This window comes from Equus asinus, chromosome 8 (genome assembly GCF_041296235.1).
Source record: "Equus asinus isolate D_3611 breed Donkey chromosome 8, EquAss-T2T_v2, whole genome shotgun sequence".
In the NCBI taxonomy this organism is placed as follows: Eukaryota; Metazoa; Chordata; class Mammalia; order Perissodactyla; family Equidae; genus Equus; species Equus asinus.
The window spans coordinates 78,967,086-78,994,219 of record NC_091797.1 but is presented as its reverse complement, the minus strand read 5'-3'; the positions used below and the strand labels follow the sequence as shown (position 1 = coordinate 78,994,219).

At 39.0% G+C, this 27,134-nt stretch overlaps 1 protein-coding gene across 2 annotated transcripts in view; it reads right to left on the bottom strand.

Annotated features, from left to right (window-relative positions):
* The window catches only part of PTPN11 (protein tyrosine phosphatase non-receptor type 11), an 85,220-nt gene that overhangs the window by 45,404 nt on the left and 12,682 nt on the right, over window positions 1-27,134 (bottom strand). For both annotated transcript variants that reach the window (XM_014858639.3, XM_014858640.3), the window contains exons 2-6: window positions 15,658-15,780; window positions 9,073-9,267; window positions 6,672-6,864; window positions 3,418-3,534; window positions 2,630-2,743 (exon numbers count right to left, since the gene is read on the bottom strand). In XM_014858639.3, coding sequence (XP_014714125.1) covers window positions 2,630-2,743; window positions 3,418-3,534; window positions 6,672-6,864; window positions 9,073-9,267; window positions 15,658-15,780 — 742 coding nt within the window. The remainder of the gene's footprint in view (window positions 1-2,629; window positions 2,744-3,417; window positions 3,535-6,671; window positions 6,865-9,072; window positions 9,268-15,657; window positions 15,781-27,134) is intronic.

Here is a 27,134-nt window from a genome sequence, read left to right as displayed (position 1 = left end):
CCGCCTCAGCACCGTCTGACGAGAGGTGCCATATCAGCACGCAGGATCCGAACCAGCGAAACCCTGGGCCACCGAAGCAGAGAGCAGGAACTTAACCACTAAGCCACAGGGCTGGCACCAGAAATTTAAGATTTTTAAAAGAGGAATACATATGGAGCTTATCTGAATAATGATACAACAAACGATTTTTTTAAATTATAAGACAACTGCTAGGGGCTGGCCCCGTGGCCGAGCAATTAAGTTCACGCGCTCCGCTTTGGCAGCCCGGGGTTTCACCGGTTCGGATCCTGGACGCAGACATGGCACCACTCATCAAGCAAGGCTGAGGCAGTGTCCCACATGCCACAACTAGAGGGACCCACAACTAAAAATACACAACTATGTACCGGGGGCTTTGGGGAGAAAAAGGAAAAATAAAATCTTTAAAAAAAACAAAAAGAAAACTGCCATAATCTGAACAATGACTGGATATTTAATGAATTTTTATCTTTTTTTTAGATGTGGTAGTATTTTGGTTAATTTTTTAAGGATTCTACAAATATTTAAATATTTATGAATAAAATAATATGATGTCTGGGGCAACTGATGAAACTGATACTAGTACATGGGAGTTCTTTATACAAATCTATTTCATATACATTCAAAATTTTTTCATAATCAAATAAAAAAAGCACTTCTCAATTCAAACAAACTGCAAATATGTGTGTGTGTGGATTTGGCAATTAGGAAAATGTGAACAGTGACTGATAGGCGTTAATATTAAAGAATTATTGTTAATTTTAGGTGTGATAATGATATTTTGGTTATAATTTTTTAAAATGAAATAGTTACAAATGAAATGACATCTGGATTTGCTTCACGATAAGCCAGGCCTGGGGGAGTGAGTGAGACGTAGTTAAAGAAGACTGGCCAGGGTCAGCCCCAGTAGCCTAGTGGTTAAGTTCAACGCACTCCGCTTTGGCAGCCCAGGTTTGGTTCCCAGGTGTGGACCCACCCACTCCTCTGTCAGTGGCCATGCTGTGGTGGTGGCTCACATTAAAAAAAAAAAAAAAAACAGCAAGATTGGCAGGAGATGTTAGCTCAGGGCAAATCTTTCTCAGCAAAAAAAAAAGACTGACAGTGTATCAACAATTGTTAATGCTGGGTGATAGGCATACTGCTATGATTATATTATTATCTCAGCCTTTGTACACATCTGAAATTTTGCATAATAAAAAGCTTTCAAAACAGTTTTTCATACAAATTTTGATGTAAGCTTTCTAAAACTTCTGTACTTATCCATCTCACCTCAGGAGGCTTTCTGAAGATTAAATGAAATTAAGTGAATGTAATTAAATGAATGTTGAAATGCTGCCTCATACTATCTAGGCCAGCAGGACAGAATGAAGAGAACAGTGAGCTTGAAATTTAAAAATTCTGACTCATTATGTTTATCACCACTTTTTTGTTGATGCTTTTCATCACTGTCTTCCCCCTCTCTACTAGAAGCTCCTTAAAGAGAGAAACCCTGTCTATCTTGCTCACCGTGCTTAGGGACTAAATGCCTGGTGTGAAAGAATAAACCTGAGTTCAAGTTCCTGCTCAGCAGTGCTGAGCTAGGACTGTGACTGCTCCATCTGTACCCAATGCCACATTCATTCATTCATTCATTCACTCCACAAAAATCTGTAAATTCTAAAGTCCTATAAAAAGTATGGGATAATCACTCCCATAAACAGAGTAATAATAATAAAATGACACGGGGGGAGGAGGGAGGGCAAAAGGGGTGATTAGGCTCACATGTGAGGGGACGGACTATAATTAGTTTTCGGGTGGTGAACATGATGTAATCTACACAGAATTCAAAATATATTATGATGTATATCCAAAAATAAACAAATAAATGAAAAAATAAATAAATTTTTAAAAATAATAAAAAAATTAAAAATAAAAATAAAATGACACAAACATTAGCTAAATGTAAATACTAATTCAACCAATATTTATGGAGTTTCTGCAGTGTACCAGGCACTGTGCCACATCCTAGGGATACCTACAAAGGTAAATATGGCACAATCTTTGTTTTTGAGGAAGTTTTCCGTCAAACGGATGAAAAGAGAGAGAACGAATCACCCTATGAATTGGTAAGTGACATACCAGAGTGCAGCAGGAACACAGCACATTGTCACTGGAGACATTCTCCTACCCAGTTGGTTTCAGGAAAGAAATCAGTTCACTTAACTTCCCAAAGTTATAAATTTCATGCCCTAAATTAAAACCACAATGAGATATTTCTCTTTCACTTACTCACTGCAATGGGGTTATAGATTCTTTCTAAAGACCCCAGCCAATACTGGAAATCTTCCAAAGGAATTAGATGCTTTTGTTTTTCTGGGCTTTTGCCAGCGGTCCAAACCAAGAGTCAAATGGAACTATTGGCTCACCCATTTACTGTTAACTGCCAACTCCCTGCTCCCAGAACACAACGCCCTTCTATTTCAAAGAAGCCCCTCAGCTACTTGTTCCACGTCAATCAACGGTCGGATTGAGAAAGGACGTGGATTCAAGTCTTTCAGTCCAATTCCGAGCACAAGGCCAGCTTCTCTTCCATTAAAAATAGGATTTAGTAAAAATTATTTTAGTAACTCACCTCAAATTCTTCCCAAAAGCCTTGTTTGACTTTATCTGTGGTCTCAGCCAATTTGCTCAGTTCTCGAACCCGGCTTTCTATTTCCGCAGCATTGATACGAGTTGTGTTGAGGGGCTAATCAAGTCCAGCAGTTGGTGTGAAACAAAGAAAGTATTACAGAAAAAAGAGTCAATGCAAAAAAAAAACTAAAAGACTTCTACGCTGGTATTCATAAAGGCAAGGACAGGAAGGCCACAGGACACGGCAATGCATAATAAAGTTTGCAAACACAGTTTCACTTTCTTTTCTATTCTGTCAGAAAATATATCTTTCTTCAATCTCCACACATACTTTACTCTGCTGATAGGAATTCGAAGCTGTTTTTCTTTATAAATAGACCACAACATTATTTGGAGAGGTGACATAATTTGCCACCAAGTAATAATAAGAGCAAACTTCGAAATAGCAGTAACTCCAAAGTGAGTAAGAGTGATCACCTAAACGTAACCCCAGGTGGATCGACAGTGAAAACTTGCTTTAAAAACCCAATAAGGCCTTTCAGAGATACATATGGAGATAATCATGGAAATGATGTAATTTCTGGAATTGTTCCCAAACAGCACAGCAGGAGGGCAGTGAGTGGAGTAATAAATTAAACAAGATTTGATGAGCTGATCATACCTGAAGCTGGGTGATGGGTACATGGAGGTTCATGATACTCTTCTACTTCCGCATATTTGGAATATTCTATATTAGGATTTTTATTAACTCTGTGAGGAGACGGAGCTTTAGCTTTCCAATATGCTCACCTGCTTGAGTTGTAATACTGTGCCCAATGTTTCTACCATGGGATTCTTCTTGTAATGCTCCACGAGATCTGTCAAAGAGTCAAACCGTTCTCCTCCACCAACATCATATTTCAGTTCCTTTCAAAACAAAAAAAAATATGTTCATGACCTTTATGTTAAATTACTGTTGTTCCCAACTGAAGTACAATGACTAATTCTCCCTCAGTGATGGAAAGATCAAACAGCCGTAGGAGCGCAAAGGAAGGAAGCAACAAGGATGATGAAAATGGAGAGGCTGCCACAATGTGAAAGAGTTCACTGTGAGGTGTGAGCAGCTCTAAATAAGTATCCAACATTAACTGGGCCACAAAAAAGTTTCTCCTTCATAAGTTAAATAAATAGCTAAAAAAATGAAAAACAGTATTCTTGACTTGTTACTTATACACCAGGCTAAGTGACTATACATAAAGCTGCTGAATAGAAGGTAAATAACTATTTCTTTCTGAAAGACAACAAACCCCAAAGCTGGTGAGGCAGCACTGAAGCCCAACATACACGCCTTTACTTTCACCTTCTAATGAGAATTTAAAAGAGAAATCATAGACAGAGACCAGGAAATTTTCCCTGACAGGAGATCAGAATAGGCTATTTAACGAAAACAACAGGAAAATAGTTAAACTTAGAAAATAGAAAACCTTAGAAATTATATATGAAGATATTTGGGTACTATCTTTTATTTAAAAATAAAACTGAAATAAGCCATTTCAGAATGGCAGAGTAAGGACCTCTCTGAAAATCTGTTCTTCCATAAAAGTAACAAGAAAACTGGCAAAAACTGTCATTAACTTTTTCAGACTTCTGAAAATTAACCAAGAACTTCCAACAGTCCAAGGAGCATTTATTCAAGAAAAATGATTGAATCTTGATAAGAAAAACAAACTGGCCTTTTAACTTGTCTTATTCCCACCCACCCCTCCCTAGCTTCTTGGTAGCCTTGAAAACCAACAGCCTCGTAACCACAGTAGCTGTGAAAACAAGCAAGCTAGCACAACTAGAGGGCACAGAATGGATCTGGAGCCCTCTCAAGAGACCTATCCCGAGAGAAGTAGTATCACTATCTCGCCTGTTCAGCAGCTCCTTGGAAAAGCCCTGTTCTCAGAGCTTGTCCTTATTTGACTGACCCAGAGCTCACTTGGCCCTGTCTTCAGGGGATCTGCTAGAAACAGTCAGAAGCAACTGTTTAATATCATGGCTGCCGAGGGCAGCAACAACAGTTAGGGCAAATAAGAGACTGACCAAAAGCTTAAAAGGAAAATACAAGCAATATCCATAAGGGGCTCTGAAAACCTCCAACTATTCTTTTTTTTTTTTAAGGAAGATTAGCCCTGAGCTTACTACTGCAAATCCTCCTCTTTTTGCTGAGGAAGACTGGCCCTGAGCTAACATACATGCCCATCTTTCTCTACTTTATACGTGGGACACCTACCACAGCATGGCTTTTGCCAAGCAGCACCATGTCCACACCCAGGATTCGAACCAGTGAACCCCAGGCCACCGAGAAGCGGAACATGTGAACTTAACCGCTGCACCACTGTGCCGGCCCCCCAACTATTCTTGAGAATCTAGAAGACCATTTGTATGTGCAGGGCTGTGTGAAGTCCAGGAAAGATCCAAGAAGGCCCTAATCTTCACCTCTAGCTGACCCTGAGGTTCTGTGCAAGCAGGAAGTGAAGGCTAAGGCAGAGTTTTAAGCTGCCAGAGTGCTGAAGGCTTGCACCAACACACACACACAGAGTTCCCCAGGCAAAGGCTGGGAGACCTAACGGTTCAAGGCATTTAAGGAAACCTCTATCCAATCATTAACTGACCACTAAGCTAACCAAGAAAACTTCAATAGGCATACATGACAAAGAATATACGAAAGTCACAAAACACACAAAGCTACTATAAAAAGTAGCAACAACAACCCCAGGGAAAGGAAGGTATCTGATTTCCAGAGTCACAACATTATATTATTTAAAAGGTCTGGTTTCCAACAAAAATTATGAGACATGCAAAGAAACAGGAAAGTAAGGCCCATACATGAGAGGGGGCAGGGAGCACTCAACAGAAACTTTCCTGGAGAAAGCCCAGACACAGACTTTAAATCAGCTAGTATAAATATATTCAAAAAATTAAAGGAAACTATACTTACAAATGAAAAGAAAACATGAGCATGATATCTCATCAAACAGAGACTCTCACAAAACTTGTACACAAATGTTCACAGCAGCATTATCCACAGTAGCCAAAATGCCCATCAAATTTTTAATGGATAAACAAAATGTGATATACCCATATCATGGAATATTTGGTGATAAAAAGAGTTTACTGATCACTTGCTATAATATAGATAAACTTTGCAAACAGAATGCTAAGTAACAGAAGCCAGACACAAAAGGCCACATATTACATGATTCCATCTACATGAAACATCCAAAATAGGCAAACCCATAGAAACAAAAAGCAGATTAGTGGTTACTAAGAGCTGAGGAGAGGGGAAAAAACAGGGAGTGACTGGTAATGGACATAGGGTTTCTTTTTGGGGTGATGAAAATGTTCTGGAATTAGATAGTGTTGGTGGTTGCATAATTTGTGAATATACTAAAAACCACTAAATTGTCCACTGTTAGGGTGGACTGTATGGCGTGTGAATTATATTTCAATAAAGCTTTTTTTTCAATTTTATTTTTTTTATTTTAATTAAAAAACAGAAGCAATAAGTGAATAGACAGTTACTATTCAGGAAATTATGTCAAAACAAAGTTTGATATAGTTGACCAAGGATCAACCACCTTGGTCCAGTCCACATTAAAACAAGAAACAGTGAGATCAATCCTCCCAGCCCTAATGCAGGAACTCTGTGACATGAAGGCAAATGCAGTCACAGGCTAGACTGTGATAACCCGAAGGAGGAGCTGAGGCTGTCCCTCCAGAAACTGAGACCGAGGCTGACTCCAGCCGCAATCAAGCACAAACAGATTAGATCCTGCAGGGCAGAAGGTGGTGCACCGAGGCACGACTTGATCTGCCAGATACAGACTGGAAACAAATAATTCAATGAAGTTCTGAAATGATGAAACAATTATCATAAACAATGTACTCAAAGCGCAGAAGCCCTTGACTAAATGAGCAAAGAAAATCTGACTTTGGAAGTAATGGGGTGTATCTTCTCCTAGCAGAAAAATCACCAAAGACAACATTCTGCCAGACCCGTTGTTCACCTGGGGCTTTACCTGACAGCGGATCATGACGTGGGTCACTTTAGACTTGCCGTCATTGCTCTCTCCTTTGTCATCACCAGTTCGGACAGAGAGAACAAAATCTCCAGGGTGGCTCTGGCTCTCTCGCACAAGAAAGCTGCCGTGTTTTCCTTTCTCCGTTAATAATTTCTCTGCTTCTTTCCCAGACAGGTGTCCATGAAACCACCTAAATTTTTTAAAATGAAAATGAATTGAGTTCTGCCATGGGTTCACAACATTCTTTCACCAAACTACTATATTTAGTCAGCTCTCCTGAACACAACTAAAAACAGACACGTTCCTCCAAGAGACTGATCAACCCCATGGAAGATAGAATCTGCAACCCAAAGAGGCAAGAAAAATGATAAAGATGTCAAGAATGACCATTAAACTGGGGCCAGCCTGGTGGCACAGTGGTTACATTCACACCTTCCACTTCAGCGGCCCAAGGTTCACCAGTTCGGATCCCAGGTGCAGACCTGTGCATCACTTATCAAGCCATGCTGTGGCAGGCGTCCCACATATAAAGTAGAGGAAGATGGGCATGGATGTTAGCTCAGGGCCAGTCTTCCTCAGCAAAAAAGAGGAGGATTGGTGGCAGATGTTAGCTCAGGGCTAACCTTCCTCAAAAAAAACAATGACCATTAAACTTCTTAAATGAGCCCAGTCATTTGGAGACAAATGTCCTCAATCTTTCCTATTTTCTTTTACATTTTCCATCTTTTAAAAATGAAATTTGTCATTTCTCCATTGCTCAAGCCTAATAGGACCAACTATTTAATTGCAACCTAACGAAGTTACACTAGAAAGTCATGGTAGAAACAGAGAATCATGTGAATGTTTGCCTTTGCTTTGGCATGTGAACACTACATAGAAAAGGATCTTCATTATAAATAAATTCAAGCATTCCAAATTTTTCCATATTTCCAACCTATACTTCAATAGTCTACAGGTTTGCTGTCAACATCTTTGGACTGTATACTGGGTTATCATTTCAAACTTTAATGCACAAAACCTTGGAGTATGGATGAGGGATTTTGCTAAAACTGAATTCCCATGCCTTACAACCAGAGATACCAAGACACTGTCTGAACAGGGCCCAGCAATCTGCATTTTTAACCAGCATGCCAGAGTCCTGACAAAGGCCATCCAAGGACAGACTTTGAGACAACACTGCTCTAAGTTATCATAGAATACATCCTAACATAGTCATATTAATAATGTGGCTTCTTCCCTCAGGATTGTGGGAAGAAAGCCAGTACTACCATGGCAGATAACACTAATGCCTCATCACTAAAAGAATATACCTTGAGTTATTTTTCATCCACCCTCCAACAAACAGAGTAAAATTTAGAAATAAACTGGACAGGGGCCAGGCCCATGGCCCTGTGCTTAAGTTTGCGCGGTCGGCATCGGTGGCGCAGGGTTTCGCCAGTTCAAATCCCAGACACAGACATGGCACCACTCATCAGGTGATGCTGAGGCAGCGTCCCACATAGCACAACCAGAAGGACCTACAATTAGAATATACAACTATGTACTGGGGGGCTTTGGGGAGAAGAAGAATAGAAAGAAAAAGAAAAAGATTGGCAACAGATGTTAGCTCAGGTGCCAATCTTCAAAAAATAAAGAAAGAAACTGCACAGAGTTGGCTGACAGCGTTTTGCTTGAAGCTACAGTAGTGGCTGAAGAAACAAATTATCAGCATATAATAGCATTGACATAAAGGTGCAAGGTGAAGAAAGCTACCTGAAGATACAAAATATACCACCCTAATTAAGAGACCCTGAGTTTACACTGAGTCAGAGAGGAGACCGGGAATGCAGAAAACCAATAAAATCAATATAAATAAGTCAAGCCCCAGCTTTCATCAGCTTAGTGCCAACACGGGCGAAGGATCGCTGAAATAATGCAATTCCCCCTAAGCATGGGCATTCTCACACCTTTGTGGATAGAACACAGTAGAACTGATAAAAATCTGACCCTCTGAGTGCTCTGCTTTTCCACTTCTGAGCTTAAACTGACATCTGTTGGTGACATTGCTGAATAACTGGTCAGGAGCTACTACAGAGAACTGCTGCTACGTTAGTGTCTCCTCTGTCATTTGTTTCCCTCTCACAACTCTCAGACTGTCAGCTGAAGTGCAATCATCCTAAAATCACTGCATGTACCCAGCATATACAGGAATAGTCTGCAACTCCCGTAACATGAGTGTGAGCAACACTGAAGCTCTGCAAGAAAAGAGCACTCCGAGAAGAATCTGGTTCTATTATTCTTACTTTAGCAAAACTTTAAAGATTACAGCTGAAGAAACAGATACAAGCGAAACCCCCATAAAGCATGCACACAGCACCTAGGGCACGGGAGCCTCTGCAGTTACTGAAACATCACTGACCTTTCAGAGGTAGGATCTGCGCAGTTCAGAGGATATTTGAGCTCAATAACGTCTCCATTCTTCTCCTTTAATTGTCCATGATGTTCCATGTAATACTGGACCAACTCAGCCAAAGTGGCAAACTTCTCCCCTCCATACAGGTCATAGTAATCCCCAGTGTTCTGAATCTTGATGTGGGTGACTGCTCCATTTCTTCTAAAATAGTCCATTAGAAAAGGGGGAAACAAATAAAGAGCTGTACCAGTAAAAATGGACTTCATATTCAATACCACATTTCACCTAAACATTGAAACCAACCTGAAGAATGAGTTTACACTTGTCCTATAACAAACGCAACGAGCCAAGTAAGCACACTCAACAATTTCAATACAAAGGGCTCTGTTTATTAGTTTCTTGTCCTTGTACAACTTTTGCTTTGAAAGTGTGACCTGTCAAATTGCAAATGTTAACAATATTTCTCTCATCATTAAGTAATCAAAACACAAAGTTAAACATACATCTACCTTATACTCCAATAAATCCACTTCTAAGTATTTTGCCCAAAAGAAATGAAACTATGGCTACCAAAAGACTCATACAACAATATTCATTGCAGCCTTATTTGTAATAGAAAAAAATTGAAAACTCAAATATTTATCACCAACATAGACGAACAAATAGCTGCATACTCATACAATAGAAGAGCACACAGCAATAAAAAAAAGAACTGCTGATACATACAAGAACATGGATGAATCTCGAAAACATTATGTTGAGAAAGAAGTCAGACACAAAAGAATATATACTGTATACCTCGTTTATATGAAACTGTACAAGCAACACTAGTCTACTGGGACAGAAATGAGAACAGGAGTTGCCTCATAGAGGGAGGGAGATTAGAAAGGGGCACAAAAGAACTTTCTAGGGTGATAGAAACACTCTGTATTTTGACTGGGGGGTTGGTTACAGGAATAAACACATTTGTCAAAACTCATCTCACTGTACACTTAACACATTGCATATAATTCTTTCTTAAAAATCATTTTAAAGACACATATAATTGACAGATTTTCCAGCATGAGATGGCTAATATGTTATCCAACTGAGTTGACATAACACAGGCCAAAACTTGGTATTTTCGTTAGCCTAGGCAGTCTATGATTTCCATTTGGTTTTCTGAACTACTAAATATATCTCAGGGATACTCTTTATCACCTTTGGGGACATAAGGACTCTGGCAACCCCAAAATGGTAACCATTGGCCTATATTTATTTTCAGTCTGACCCTGTAGCATTATTGATGAAGTCTCTGGAAAATGTAAACACATTTCTGCTGAAGAAAAAGGAAAATAGTAGCAAAGGAAAATACAAAAAATCGTCCCATAATGTTACTGACGGTATCTTCTTCTAATTTTTGGTGACAAGCTTTTTCAGTAGGTAAAAAAGGCACTTCCAGTCACTCTCCCCCAGCTACACCTGACTCTATTTTAACAGCTGAACTTTCTATTTCTAGCCTTTACTTAATGACATAACACAAAGATAGATATTTTAGGTATGGACTAGACTAACATACAGCAACATGGATGAATCTCAAAAACGTGATATTGCATAAGAAAAGCACAATGCAGAATGATATGCTTAGCATGTACCATTTATGAAAAGTTAAGAACACACATGTAATACTATATATATTATTCATGACACAGACATATATACACATATATAGATATTACATTTTATTACAGTATTATTTACATATTATATTCTTTATTGCATTATAAATATATATACTTTTTTTAATGAACTAGAGAGAAATATAGCAAACTCATGACAGTAGCTGCCTCTGGGGCAAAGGGGAGAGCAGGATCGAGGGTGATGAATAAAGGGAAATTTTGCTTTAGCTTATATCGTATTTTGAAGAAAAAAATGACTGGCAGTAAATACAACATGGGTGACTGCACATAATTTTTTTGTATTTTTCTGTATTCTCAAAATTAAAAAGGAGGCTCTTCCTTGACTAACTAAATATAAGGCAACATCATCATCAATTTGTCAGCATGGGCATAGAACAAAAAGGTTAGATTGCCTGCAGAGAACCAGGACAATAAACTCATCATGTGTGCATCATGCACATGCACACACATATGCACACACAGAGGCACACACGCACATACATAACAGTGTCTATAACATATATATAAGTACATATAAGGAAACATACAAAGTGATACTTGGCAGTGTTGCAGAGTTGATAAAAACATTGGTTCTAAGACAGATCACAAAAAAGAGATATGAATGGCCTTTAAACTTACTAAAAGATGTTCAGCTTCACTCATAAGAGAAATGAAAACTAAAATTCACTGAGATACCATTTCTCAACTATCAGGTTGGCGAGAACGGAAAGCTTGACAGCACTCAAGTGGTGAAGCTGTGGAAAGAGAGGCACCCTCACACACTGGTGGTGGGATTGCCAAATGATACAATCCTTGCAGAGGAGAACTGGGAAAAACTCTACTGTCTATGCATTTACTCTCTGCCCCAGTTATCTCACTCCCAGGAATTCACCCTGCAGACAGACCTCCAAAAGCACAAAACATATGCAAAATGTTATCATATTCTCTACAGCATTATACAGCATTGTAAAATATTGACAACAACTAAATTCCATCTGTAAGGAACTGTAGAAAGTTACATGCTATACAGCTGACTAAAAAGATGAGAAAGATCACTAAAAGATTTCTGTGAGTGAAAAAAGTAAATTACAAAGAAATATATTTAGTATTCTACTTCATGTGCAAAAAGAAACACAGAGGGATAAACTAGAAATGAATGGAAATGGTTACCTACAGGGATGGATGGAAATACGGTACAAGGAGGGATAAGAATGAGATTTCTCAGAATAAACCTTTTTATATAGTGTGATTTTAAAATCTTAATGTTTTACGTATTCAAAAAATAAAATTAAATCAACAAGGATCAAACAAGATGAATACATTAAAAAATGAATACAAATAGAAAAAAAAGAACCTAACTTTGCAGTCAGTTCATAACTACACAGAAAATTAATTCCAGTACCGATTATACACCCTTAGTGGGATATATTGTAAGAACAAAAAGACACCAAAGAAATCATGAACTTCACTTAACGGGTTTGTAATTAGAAATGACAGTGGTATAGTAATTCTGGAACTATTTTGTATTATAGGATTGGCCAAATGAGGTCATATACTGATGTTGCTGGGAACAAAGCTTCTCCCTACAGACTGGAAATACAAACACGGAATGGGAAAAGGCAAGAAAGGTGGGTTGAACTGGAACTATCAGTAAGAACATTGGTTTTAAATACACAAATATTTATTCCCAGCTCTGTCTACCGTAAGGGCCTAGAAGCAATAAATACACCTAGCATCTAAGTCATGGTTTCTAAATACCATTCCCCACAAAAGAATCAAGGCTCCTGAGAGAAATGAGTGATTCCAGGCGTGGAGAAAAATCTATAAAAGTGGCCTGAAACATCCCATAGGGCCAGAAAGCAAGGATGTATTCAAAGATTACTGGAGAAATGTCAACAAGATAGAGGAGCCATACTGGCCAAATCTGGGGCAACTTGAACATCAAAAAGAATAACGACACCAATAAATTACAATGCATTAGATTGAAAAAAAGGACCCACGAATCCACAGCGATACTCAAAAATAAAAAGGGAAGGGGGGGGGTTGGAGCATCCTTTATAGAAGAATGCCAATGAATAAATGTAGAAGAAATAACAGAATTAGAAAAAAAGTAATTTTTCAATTGCCAATATAATAATTTATTCGGACAAAATTCATCAACATATGCTAAAATATTAAATGAAAATGCGTTGGAGAAAAAGATATTCACCGATTCACAAACTATCATCTCACTGATCACTTATTAACTATAAAAGGAAAAAGGCACTTTTATGACAGAAAAATCTGGTAAGCACCTTAACCGAGTGATTAAACTGAATATCACCAAAAGATGGGCAAACAGATATTATGTCCTTCCTAACAGGAAATAATGGGCTGGATCTAACAACATCTCTGTGGTATCCTTGCCAAAAATGTTTACTCTGAATCTAAAAATGAGGAAAACACAGAGCCGGCCCAGTGGCATAGGGGTTAAGTTCATGCGATCCACTTCAGTGGTCCAGGGCATGTGGGTTCCAATCCCAGGCACAGACCTATGCACCACTCATCAAGCCATCCTGTGGCTGCATCCCACACACAAAACAGAGGAAGACTGGCACATATGTTAGCTCAGGGACAATCTTCCTCAAGCAAAAAGAGGAAGATTGGCAAGAGACGTTAGCTCAGGGCCAATCTTCCTGACCAAAAAAAAAAAAAAAAAGAGGAAACCATCAGCAAATCCAGATTGGAGGACAACCTATGAAATAACTGGCCTAAATATCAATGCTAAAAAGCCCAAACAGGAAAAAAAGGCAGGAGAGGGAGCTGTTCCAGAATAAAGGAGTCTAGAAACATAAAAATTAAATGCAATGAATGACCCTTGAGTAGGTCCTGAATCTAGTCCGGGGGTTTGGGGTTTTCAACTACTTCAAAGCTATTATTAAAATAATGAGGGAGAGCCTGGCCCAGTGACCGAGTGGTTAAGTTTGTACGCTCCACCTCGGTGGCCCAGGGTTCCGCCGGTTCAGATCCTGGGTGTGGACGTGGCACCACTCATCAGGCCACGCTGAGGTGGCATCCCACATGCTACAACTAGAAGGACCACAACTAAAAAAATATGCAACTACATACTGGGGGGATTTGGGGAGAAAAAGCAGAAAAAAATAAAATAAAATAATGAGGGACTTGAATATGGATGGTATATTAGATAATATTATTGAATCAATGTTAAAATTTATTGTATGTAATGATATTGCAGTTATACAGGAGAATGTCCTCATTTATGGGACACACACACTGAAGTATTTAGATGTAAAAAATAAATGTCCTCATATCCGCAACTTATTTTCAAAAGGTTCAGAGGAAAAAAAGTATATACATACACAAACACACACTCAGAAAGAGCAAATACGGCAAAATGTTCACAGGTGAAGGGAATGTGAATGCTCACCATATTCATTTTTCAACTTTTCTATGGGTCTGAAAGGTCTCAAAATAAAAAGCGGAGGAAAAACAAAAAGAAACCCACGAGTTCTGTAGTCCTGGCTCTGCCAATTACTAGCTCTGAGACCGGCTTACTAACTTAACCTCTGTGCCTCAGCCTACTCACGCGTAAAATGAAGATCACAGCGGTGTTTATTCACAGCTGTTGGGAAAATTAAATAAAATGATACGTGTCGAGTGCTTAGCACAATGGCCTGGTGTGCACGTCAAGTCCTCAGTGACGTCTGCTATCATCATCATCACCATCATCGTACCGTTGTTGTTATATAACCTCCAGCCAAACTCTCGCAGCACAAATGTCACACACCTTTAGGTCAGAAGTCTGTGCAGAGATGAGCCCTGACGACCCATACGGGCTTCCACCCACCGCTTGTGCTAAAACGGAAGTAAAAGCCAACGACAGTGGCTCCTCGAGAAACTAACGCCAGAAAGGGATTTCCCAAGTCCCAAAGGAATGCTAAATAAACCCTCAAGAACACATTTTATTTACTTCTTTATTTAAAAGTAATAATAATAAAAGCAAATTCATAAAGCAGTTCAGTTCTAGCTCCTGGAATGATCTAGAGGATGGAGAACAGGAATGGAAGAGAAAGTCAGTTACTAGAAAAACTCTCTCCCATCTGCCCGAAGAGACACGTAACAGGCTGTTGGGACATACTGTTCAAAAAAATTTAGAACAAACTAAAAATGTCCAACAACAGGAGACTAGATCAAAGGCAGTATGCTCACACCGTTCAAACGTTACATAGCCATGAAAATTAACAATTAGATCTACATGTGCCAGCATAGAAGTCAAAAATTTTAAAGGTAGTTGCAGAAATAATATCTATATTATAAAGCCATTTATGCAAATTTTAAAAACACATAAAACAACTTTATCTTGCCCATGCATAGTACAAATGCAGTACAAGTATAAAAATATGTTCAGGAAGGATACATGCCAACCTCTTGATGGTGGTTTCCTCTGGGGAAAGAGGGAGGGGAATGGGACTGCCAGGGGAACAAACGGGACCACAACTGCCTTAGTGACATTTTATTTCTTGAAAAAGAAAAGTGATCTGAAGAAACTCTTCAAGTATTTTTCTCATTAAGAAATCAACAGAAAGGAGAGGAGAAACGCAGGGAACCAGGTCAGGATGAGTGGAACCAGGAGCAAGCAGCAGATGGCTTAGGCACCTGTTAAGCCCTCATAATCTGCTCCAACTCACCCCTGGGGGCTCTCAGAAGAGGAGAAGCGCCCACCGCCATGCCCCTCAGCTGAATTCCCAGGCTCCCGCTCTCACGCCCTGAACCCCGAAAGCAGGCTTGAATCCTTTCAGATCTGTGGGCCAGGCCTCACCACAGGGCAGAAGGCCAGCCTTCAAACTCTCAACGAGAAGAGCAAGCCGTCCAATGTGGTTTCACCCTTTCCTACCTGCAAAACACTAGCAGGATTCTCTCACTTCCAACTTACCTAACGGAAAGTGTGAAGTCTCCAGGGTTACTCTTACTGGGCCTTGCCAAAAAACTGCCATCAACTCCTCTTGTCAACAGTAGGTTTTCTGCCTCCACGCCAGTAATGTTCGGGTGAAACCATCTTGAGAGAGAGAGAGCAATGAAAAACAAATGATTGTTAGCACCACTTTCCATACCATCATAGCTAAAATGCCCATGAGTGACTAGTAAAAATACAAATCCAGACCTCCCTGCCCTTCCCTCTCTTCTCCTTGGTCACCGCCCGCTCCTTGCCTTCCTCTTGGGGAGGGTCTGGGATCCTGCTAGCACAATAGGTGGGGCTCGCGGCACAGGTGGTGGGACTGGGGCTGGCGGTATGGATATTAAACCAGTGCACTTGGTGGGGTCAGGCCCAAAAAGAGAGCCCACATGGTTAGGAGATCGAGCACGCGGAGTGGGACTGAGCAAATAAGTAGGTAAGTAAATAAATAAGTAGGCCACTTAATAAATAAGTGATCACCCTGAGGACAATGGGAGCCAGGTTTCCCACTGGTGGAGAGGGAAGTACAAACATGGAGAGGGAAAAGCCAGACTCAATCCTGGGGTGTCAGACTGAAATTGGAGGTATCGATGCAAACTCTAGATTTTAATATGCATACGGACATAGACATATAGAGAAATAAATGCGGATGTATGTTTCTGTGTATGTGTGTGTAAGTATACATGCACACACACATTCACATTTGCTCACTCTCTCTTCTGAAACAGCCTGGAAGCAATGACACCCCAGGAGCAGTCAGCATACCCATCACCCTTCTTGGTTTCTAAATACTGTTCTCCAAAAAAAGGAACTGAGCTCCTTGGACAAACAGTCGATTACAGGGCGGGGGCAGTAAGAGCAAGATGAGCTTGGAACATCTTACTGTGCCACAGTACGAAAGAGCGCTAATGAGGGCATGTCACAAGGATCCAGGAGCCAGCTTGAAGGCCTCCTACTGGCCAAATTAGGGACAATTTGTACCTCAAAATAAACAGTGATAGTAACGGATTATAACCCATTGAATAAAATAGGAAATCAAGAGTCCATACAGATACTAATTTTTAAAAACTAAGGTTCCTCAAGGGGCCAGCCCCAGGGGCCAAGTGGTTTAAGCTCCACACGCTCCACCTCGGTGGTCCAGGTTTGTGGGTTCAGATCCCGGGTGCAGAACTACTCCACTCATCAGCCATGCTGTGGAGGTATCCCATATAAAAAAAATAGAGGAAGACTGGCATAGATGTTAGCTTAGGGCTAATCTTCCTCAAGTGAAAAAAGAGGAGGACTGGGAACAGACGTTAGCTCAGGGCAAATCTTCCTCACACACATACAAAAAAAATTAAAGTTCCTCAAAACATTAAACATGGAATTGTCATATGATCCAGAAATTCCACTTCTGAGTACATACCCAAAAATACCGAAAGTAGGGACTCAAATAGATATGAGCACACCCATGTTCATAGCAGCATTTTCACAATAGCCAAAAAAGGTGGAAGCCACCCAAGTGTCCATCAAAGATAAATGGATAACCAAAATATGATTATATAAATCAACGGAATATTATTCATCCTTAAAAAGGAAGTGAATTCTGACATATGCTACACCGTGGATGAATTTTGAAGACATTATGCTAAGTGAAACAAGCCAGTCACAAAAGGTCAAATACTGTATGGTTCTACTTACGTGAGGTACCTAGGGTAGTCAAATTTATAGAGACAGAAAACAGAACAGTGGGTGCCAGGGCCTGGGGGAAGGGCAATGGGGCGTTACTGATTAATGAGGACAGAGTTTCAGTTGGGAAGGTGAAGATGTTCTGGAGATGGACAGCGGTGACAATTGCACAAAAACGTGAATGTGCTTAATGCCACAGAATTATACACTTAAAAACTGTTAAAATGATAAGTTTTATATTATATATATTTAGCCACAATAAATAAAATACATGGGGAGAAAGGGAAAGCTCTTTGTAGTAGAATCACAAAGAATCACATATAATAAATACAGAAGGAATAACAGAACTCAAAAATGCCCATTTGGCAACCACCATATTAATAGTTCAGGCAAGAATCATCAACGGATGGTGACAGAGGAAAACTGGACTGTTGGTGATGAACACGATGCAGTCTATACAGAAACTGAAATACAGACACATATACCTGAAATTTACATGTTATAAGCCAAACATCATGACCTCAATAAAATAATTTAAAAAAAGACTCACCAATGGATGCTAAAACTAGTGGGTGAACATTTCAGGAGCGACAGGATGTTTACAGCAACTCAGAGTACCTCCCCACAAAATGCTCATTAATTGCTTGTTAACTAAGAAGTAAAAAATACCAACGAACTTCACAGTGAAGAATCTGAAGATACTATCTTAACCAGCTGATAAAAGTCAACATGACCAGTTATGGGTTAAACTGACATCATGTGCCTTCTGACATCGTGCACTGAGAAGAAGAATGTCATTTCTGTGACATTCCTGCCAAAAATGCATTACCTAATCTAATTACGAGGAACATCAGACAAACTCAAAATGAGTGACATTCAACAAACTAACCGACATGTACTCTTCAAAAATGTCAAAACCATGAAAAAAGGGGGGGGATCAAAGAACTTTCCAGATTACAGGCCAGTAACAGTAACAAGACACAAGTAATACAATACATGATTCTTTCTGGACCGTATCAGGAACCCGAGGGAAAGGAGGCAAAGGGGAAAAGAAGGGTTTTTCTTGTTGTTTGTTCTGTCTTTTGCTATAAACGACATTACAGAAACAATTTGAAAGAGGGCTAGGAATTTGATGATAGTACTGTTATAATGTAAATTTGCTGATTTCAATGAGTGTACTGTGATAATGTGTGTGGTTGTCCTTGTTTTTAGTAAATACAGACTGAAGTATTTTGGAATAATAAGACATCATAGCCTGCAACTTACTCTCACATGGTTTAGAATAAAATTATATATACAGTGTGTGTATGTGTATACATATAGAGAGAGAGAGAAAGAGAAGGCAAATGTGGTACAATGTTAATGGGTACATCTGGATGAAAAGTACACAGATGCTCTTTGTACTATTCTTGCAACATTTGCATAAATTTGAAATTATTTCAAAATAAAAAGTTTTGGAAAACATACAAAGTCCACTGTGGATGGCATTTGCTTCATCCTCTCTAGTTTCCAGCAACATTTCCCTCATGGATTCCAAAAGTCACCAAGATTTGTGGTAAGAATAATAATTTCCAAAGTCAAATTATCCTGGACCTTACTAGGCTAATTCAACGCTCCAGGGAACAGAAGTCAATGTTAAATGTAGAGCTCTGGTACTGACAATCAAATGAACTTTTAAAAGACTTCTCGACAAATATTGGCCCAATTAAAGAGCTTTACCACAGTGAAGGAGAGAGAGATGCCAGGATGAAGAGCTGTCACAAACTGCATTAAGGACCTGGTGAGCCGTACAAAGTTATGGTCAGGGCTCTGATCACACAGACCTAGTTGCACATCCGGGCTCTACCACTTACTAGCTCTGTGACCTGGGCAAGTTCTTTCCATCTCAGATTCCTCAAGATGGAAATGATAATTCTTAGGTTCATTTTAAGAATAAACTGAGGGCCAGCCCGGTGGTGCAGCGGTTAAGTGCACATGTTCCACTTTGGCAGCCCGGGGTTCGCTGGTTCGGATCCCGGGTGTAGACATGGCACCACTTGACAAGCCATGCTGTGGTAGGCAAAAATGGGCATGGATGTTAGCTCAGGGCCAGTCTTCCTCAGCAAAAAGAGGGGGATTGGCAGATGTTAGCTCAGGGCTAATCTTCCTCAAAAAAAAAAAGAAAGAAAGAAAGTAGACTAGTGTTTGCTCAGAAAGGGGGGATAGCTAATGGGTAAGAGGTTTCCTTTTCGAGGTGATAAAAATGTCTGAAAATTGTAGTGATTGTTGCAGTATGTGAATATACTAAAAACCATTGAACTGTATACTTTAAATGGGTGAATTATATCTCATTAAAGCTATTTTAAAAAAAGAAGAAACTGAGACAATAAAAGAGAAGGCTTACTAAATTCAGTCATTCAACAAACACCTACGGAGCAACTATGACAGACAAGGTACCTAGGCACTGAGGACATAGCAGCTAAGAGAAGGTCCCTGCCCTCAAGAAGCTTTCTTTATAATGGAGGAGATAGAAAATAACAAAAGAAAATAAATAAAATGTCAGATGGTAATAAATGCTACAAAGAGGACTAAGGCAGGGTGAGGGGAATACAAGCGTGGGGAGAGAGAGGTGGATGCTATTCACACAGGGAGGTTGGGGAGGGCCCTCCTGGTAAGGCAGCATTGGATCAGACCCGGGTGAAGCGAGGCAGCAACATGCAGATATACAGCCATGCCTCACTTAACCACGGGGATACTTTCTGAGAAATGTGTCATTAGGCGATTTTGTCGTTGTATAAACATCGCAGAGTGCACTTACACAAACCTAGATGGTACAGCCTACTACACACCTAGGCTACGTGGTACTAATCTTATGGGACCGCCGTCAAATATGCAGTCTGTCTTTGACTGAGGCATCATTATGCAGTACATGCCCTATATAGGAGAGGAACACAGCATGCACAAGGAGGAATAAGATCAAGGGCACAGGTGTGGACCATATTTGACATGCTCAAAAACACAAGAAGCCAGTGTGGTTAGAGCTGAACTGGTAGAGGACGGAGAAGCAGGAGATGAGACCAGCGAGGCAACGACAAGTCAGATGATGGAGGGCCTCAGAGGACACTGGAAAAACTTCAGCCTTTATTTTTTGTAAAATGGGAAAGCACTGGAGGGTTTTAGATAGAGGAACAACACAATCTGATTTATATTTAAAAATCATCTTTCAAGCTACTGTGCAAGGATAGAAGCACACAGGTCAGTTAAGAAAGCTACTGTGCTAACCCAGGCAAAACATATGGTGCCAAGGACCGAGGTGGCAGCAGAAGGAGTCATGACAAATAGTCCAACTAGGAGTGTTTTAACGGTAGCCAAGAGGATTTCCTAACAGATTACATATGGGATGAGAAAGAAAGAAAGGAGTAAGAACACTCCTAGGTTTGGGGCCTAGCCAACTGGAAAGTTGGAGGTACCATGGACAGAGATGCAAAAAGGGTGGAGACAGGAAAAACAAGTGTTAGATTTAGCACGTGTCAAATTTGAGATGCTTTATCATCCGAGTTTCTGGTACACATTAACCACTAAATGTTAGATATTATTATTGAAAATGATAATAATAAATGTAGGATTGTTCTGACAGGAAATAATCAGAAAAAAACAAGAATCTAGATGCAGTATTAACATTCCTGTTGTTTACATTAACTGAAATTTATTTTATTTTTAATTTTTCCTACAGCATCTTACTAGAATTTTACAGGAAATCTAAACAGCATTCTGATTGTCCTAGAGAAAAATCACAAGGCTCAGATCAAAAGGAAAAAATATTAGTCTGCTTTTTATTCCCTCTGAGAGCCTGTCAGAAGATCCAGAGACAACTTTGCCCAGGGAAAACTCAGCCTCACTTTATTTGGTACCTATCAATCCAGCATCCAATACTTTTGCATTCAGTATGATTATTTAAACTACTCATCTCCTTTTAAATCTCGTCCACAGCTTGTTTGATCTATGGTTCCCATCTGAGTCGCGAGAGCCCTAGGGAATCAAAAAGCAGTAATAGAGGGTTTCCCATTATTCATAACTTGTCAAAAAGTATAATGAAATATTACATTAACCCTCAATTTGTCTACCTACATAAGCTAATTAAAATGTTAAATTTTTTTGCTTTTGGCTGCAAGGCAATTATGTTACTTGGTGTGGTGGTCTGAAGCTGAGTGGCATATATTCCTTATATGAAGAAACAAAAATGGGAAAACTAATTATTATGTAATAAATACAGGCTTAGAACAAATTTTTTCAGAATATATGTTTATGGTTTAAAAAAAAAAAGGAGAGAGCGGCCAGCCCCACGGCCTAGTGGTTGAGTTCAGGTGCTCTGCTTCAGCAGTCTGGGTTTTGGTTCCTGGGCGCTGACCTACACCACTCATTGGCAGCCATGCTGTGGTGGTGACCCACATACAAAACAGAGGAAGACTGGCACGAATGTTAACTCAGGGCAAATCTTCCTTAGCAAACAAAAAAAGGGAGAAAGACTCTCCAGGGGTGAAAAGGCTGGGAATCACCGGCATGTGGTAGCAAAGCCTTATGGGTAGGAGCATGGACTCTGGAGCAGATTGCTTTGGGTTACATCTGAGCTCTGTGGGACCCTGAGTTAGTTATTTAACCACTCTGTCAACTCATCTATAAAAGAAGAATAGTAAGAACACTATGTCATAGGGTTGTTGAGCAGATAAAATGAGTTAATATTTACAAAGTGTCTAGAACAGTGCCTGGCCTTCACAGTAGCCAAAAACAAGGGTGACTGCCTAAATCCACGTCTCCCCACATATCCTTCAAAAACAATACAGAATAACAAAAAACAAATAACAAACAAAACTACATGAAAACCACACCCTCAACATATGTAGAAGATGGAAAATGTCCAAACTTCCAAATTACCTGTAAGTTAAAAAAGAAAACACACCAAATCTCAGTTAGGGGTCTGTCATCCTCCTACTGCAAGCCTTTGTGCCAAGTTTTTCTGAGAAAAACTACACGCAGAGAGATCTAGTGGCAAAGGAGCTAGTGGAAGGCCTAAAATTGCTCGACAACCACCAGCAGAAAAAGAAAATCGACCCTAAGTGTGAAAATACTGAAAACGTTCCCTGGTAGGTCAGAGCCCTGTTTACAGGGAAAGAACGTGACCCAGGGGCAGCGTTAAAATGCATGGTCTCTGGGAAAGAAAAAGGCCAAAAACACAGAGGCTCCATCGGGCAATCAGGTGACAAAAAGGAAGGGAAGAAGGGAGCAATTTAGGGTACTCCCAAAAAAAAAAGAAATGAAAGGACAAATAAACTCCCCCCACCATAAACATACATACACAAATCCACTAAAAATCCTGGACTTTTCTATACTGAAAGAAGAAGATGCCATTGAATTAGGAATCTGTAAAACACTTAAGATCCACAAAATGAATAGGAAAAAAAGTAAATTTATATAAGGATACTACAAAAAAAAAAAACAAGAGTCACACATCTCAGCTGGTGAAAATTACCCCCAGATAAACAACCACAGAGCCGAAGAAAGCTATTAGACAACACTCCAATCTGAATGAAATATACTTGAACAAGCATTTTGGGATATAAAAAAAACACTCTGAATAAGAAATTTAAAAGTTAACAGAAACGGACAAAAAAGCAGGAAGAAATGAAAAAGGAGTTGATTGAACTCAGGAGAAGAAAGAAAAAAACCAAAATCATATGAGAAATGAAGACTGAACTACAAGGTGCCCAAGGAAGACAGGCTCAAAAGGAAATTTAATAAATGGCATTGAAGAAAGGCAGGAAAACTACCAAGAGAATAAAAATATTATGAAGAAAGAAGTAAAAAGGATCTGAGAGAAAGTGGTTAACATCAAAGACAGGCAAAAAAGAAAAAACATACATATAACTCGCAAATCAGAAAAACAAAACAATGGAACAGAACTAACATTTAAAACTAAATTGAAAAAACAAATAAAATAAGATGTGAATCTATATACTGAACGGGCCAACCAGGTACTTGGGAAAATGAAGACAGGACAACCACCCAGACACATGTTCTAATGAAACTATTAGACTTCAAAGACAAAGGGAAAAAAAATTCTCAAGGCCTCCAGGAAAAACAATTAAATAACTTACTAGAGGAAAAAAACTTAGATTAGCATCAGACTTTTCAAAGGCAACATACTAAGCAAGTTGACAAATGGACTAGTATTTTTAAAAACTCAATCAAAGAAAGTATAAACCAAGAATTTTATATGCAGCCAAGTTATCCTTCAACTACCAAAGCCATAAAAAGCAGGTTTCGACATACAAGAACTAAGGGGAGGCTGCACTTCCCAGTCTTCCCTGACGGATCCACTAGAGGGTAAGCTTCATCTAACTGAATGATAAGAAATATCCACCAAATAACTGATAGTGAGTATTTAAGAATATATAAAAGTACGTGTAAGACTAAAACAAAGATGAGAATGAGGGTAGAAAACTAATGTACAACAGTTATATATGGTGACAAAGTAGAAATATTGCAACTAGAAAGTGGGAAAAGGGCAAGGAAAATAGAAAAAACTCACTGCTGTATAGGAAATAGGCAACAGATGGTGTTAAAGGATAATGAAAAAATCTGATGAGCCAGATAATACAAGTTAAATAAGAAAACAGAGGACTAAGGACAACCCAAAAGGTGTACAACAAAAATACAAACCTTCCTAAATACCCCCCAAAAACTGTTCTCAACAAAAAAGTACAGAATACACATCTTGTGAGGAACAATGCAAAGAAAACACAATACATGTAATTATAAAACAGTGCGATAGAGTTGATACCAAACTCACCAGTCATAACAATAAATATGAATGTTTGTTATCTACTAAAAGAAATCGGTCACCCATAGTGAAGATACAACACTTATAAACATTTACATACCAAACAGCACAGCAACCCTTTTATGAAGCAAAAACTACAGGAGGTTCAAGGAAACATAGATAGAAACACTAATAATAAAAGACTTCAATACACCACATTCAATAGCAGAGAGATCAAATGGACAAAAAAACAGGTGAGGAGATAGAAAATCTAAACAACGGAATAGGGGAAATCTTAGGAGCATATATTGAACTCCACACTTTGATAAGAGAAAATATACATTTTTCTCAAGTGTCCAGAGCATCTACATAAAAACTGATCATATATATTAGGTCACAAAGAAGACAATAACTTCCATAAAGTAGAAATATTACATAATACAATACTATAACGCAATAAAACTGAACTTAACTAACAAGATCAAAAAACAGAAAGGCCCTTCCACCTGGAAATTTTAAAAACTTCCATTAAACAACTCTTGGGTAAAAGGGGAAACACACACTTAAATTACACAATTTGTAAGAAATAATGGCCATGAAAACACTACACATCAGTATCTCTGGGATATGTCTAATGGAGTCATCAGAGGAAAATTCACTACACCAAACACTAACGTTAATTAAAAATATGGAAGATTAAAAACAAAATCCCAGCTCAAAAACGAACTAGAAAAAGGACAAAGGAGCACAAGAAAGGAAATATACTTTATAAAGATAAAAGCAAAAATCAAAGAAAAAATAGTAGACCCAATTAATAAATAAAAATCCTTCTTTCTCTAATTAACAGAATAGACAAACTATTAGTTAATATTGGGGGAAAAAACTAGAGAAATCACAAATACACAAAATAAGATATGACCGGGGGAAATAACCACTGAAACAGAAGAAATTTCAAAAGAATAAGAGACCATTTTGCAGACTGCTGTGCAAATAAGAAAATCTAGGTGAAACGGATAATTTTCCAGGGAAATACAGACTACCAAAATTGACTCATGAGAAAGAAAACTTAGGCAAATCAGTTTCAATAGAAAAATAGAGAAAGAAGTTTAAAAACTATTCCACGGAAAAGCACAGGGCCCAGATGGTTTTAAAATGGAATTCTACCAAACTTTCAAAGACTAGATAATCCTAATGCTCTATAAATTATTCCAGAGAATCAAAAAGAAAGGAAACCTTACTACTTCCTTTCATGAAGCAAATAGAACACTTCTACCAGACAAAGACAGAGACTTCCATGATATGGAAGGGAGACACACTGTTCCTAATTCTAATAAGATTCTAATTATTTTAAATTTAGAAGGATGGTTATATTGTATTTCAAAAATATCCTTAAACCCACAATTACTGGGTTAACGAAGTGAACGAAAAGAAAACAATTTTTGTCTCCCGTCCGTGGAAGGTGAAGTGTTGCTCTCTCTCAACGTCTGACTTCATCCATCGTTAGTCTTCATTAAATGAAACACTGCAGGCTCACAACTGCTTCATTTTTAAACACCAGTCATGCAGCCTGGGCCCCACGATCTGTCTGCAGACCTGTTCCCTTACTGTCACCACTGTCATCTCTTCTTTCTGTTTTAAAAGTAGGTTCTAAAAGAATTTCTCAGGTTTGTCCTCCTCCTCACCACTGTGATGGCAGCCTCAAGTGCACTATGTGCTGCTTCTATCAAGATCTTTTTATTGGTTACCCTGTTTTTTGTTCCCGTTTCATCTTGCCTTATCTCAGCCAGCTACTTCAGGCTGCTCTAATTTTTTATAGAGTCAATGTCCTTTTGGATCTTTTGAGAAGACAAATATAAACTTTCTAAAATCTTTTTAATTCATTTATTTTAATAGCACAGATGGGTACAAAAGCCAAAGAAAAAGCCCAAGCTTCCCTAGACTTCCAGTTGCACTCGTCAGAATCAACTACAGTTAGTTTCTTAACCTTTAAGAAATGTCTCATGCCATCAGTATTAAAAGGATCTTTTCGGACACCATGTCTTCTCAGACAAGAGAAACAGAAAGAATAAACAAATGAGACTTCATCAGACTAAAGAGCTTCTTCAAGGCAAGGGAAAACAGGATTGAAACAAAAAAACAACCCACTAACTGGGAAAAAATATTTGGAAGTAATACATCCGACAAAGGTTTAATATCCATAATATATAAAGAACTCACACAACTCAACAACAAAAAATTAAACAACCCGATCAAAAAATGGGCAGGAGACATGAACGGACATTTCTCCAAAGGAGATATACAGATGGCCAATAGGCACATGAAAAGATGTTCATCATCGCTGATCATCAGGGAAATGCAAATCAAAACTACACTAAGATATCACCTTACACCCATTAGAATGACAAAAATAACTAAAACAAATAGTAACAAATGTTGGAGAGCTTGTGGAGAAAAAGGAACCCTCATACACTGCTGGTGGGAATGCAAACTGGTGCAGCCACTATGGAAAACAGTATGGAGATTCCTCAAAAAATTAAAAATAGAACTACCATATGATCCAGCTATCCCATTACTGGGTATCTATCCAAAGAGCTTGAAGTCAGCAATTCCAAAAGTCCCATGCACCCCAATGTTCACTGCAGCATTATTTACAATCACCAAGATGTGGAAGCAACCTAAGTGCCCATCAACAGATGAGTGGATAAAAAAGATGTGGTGTACATATACAATGGAATACTACTCAGCCGTAAAAAAGAACAAAATCGTCCCATTTGCAACAACATGGATGGACCTCGAGGGAATTATGTTAAGTGAAATAAGCCAGATAGAGAAGGACAATCTCTGTATGACTCCACTCATATGAGGAATTTAAACATGTGGACAAAGAGAACAGATTAGTGGCTACCAGGGGAAAGGGGGGGTGGGGAGTGGGCACAAAGGATGAAGGGTTGCACCTACAACACGACTGACAGACAACAATGTACAACTGAAA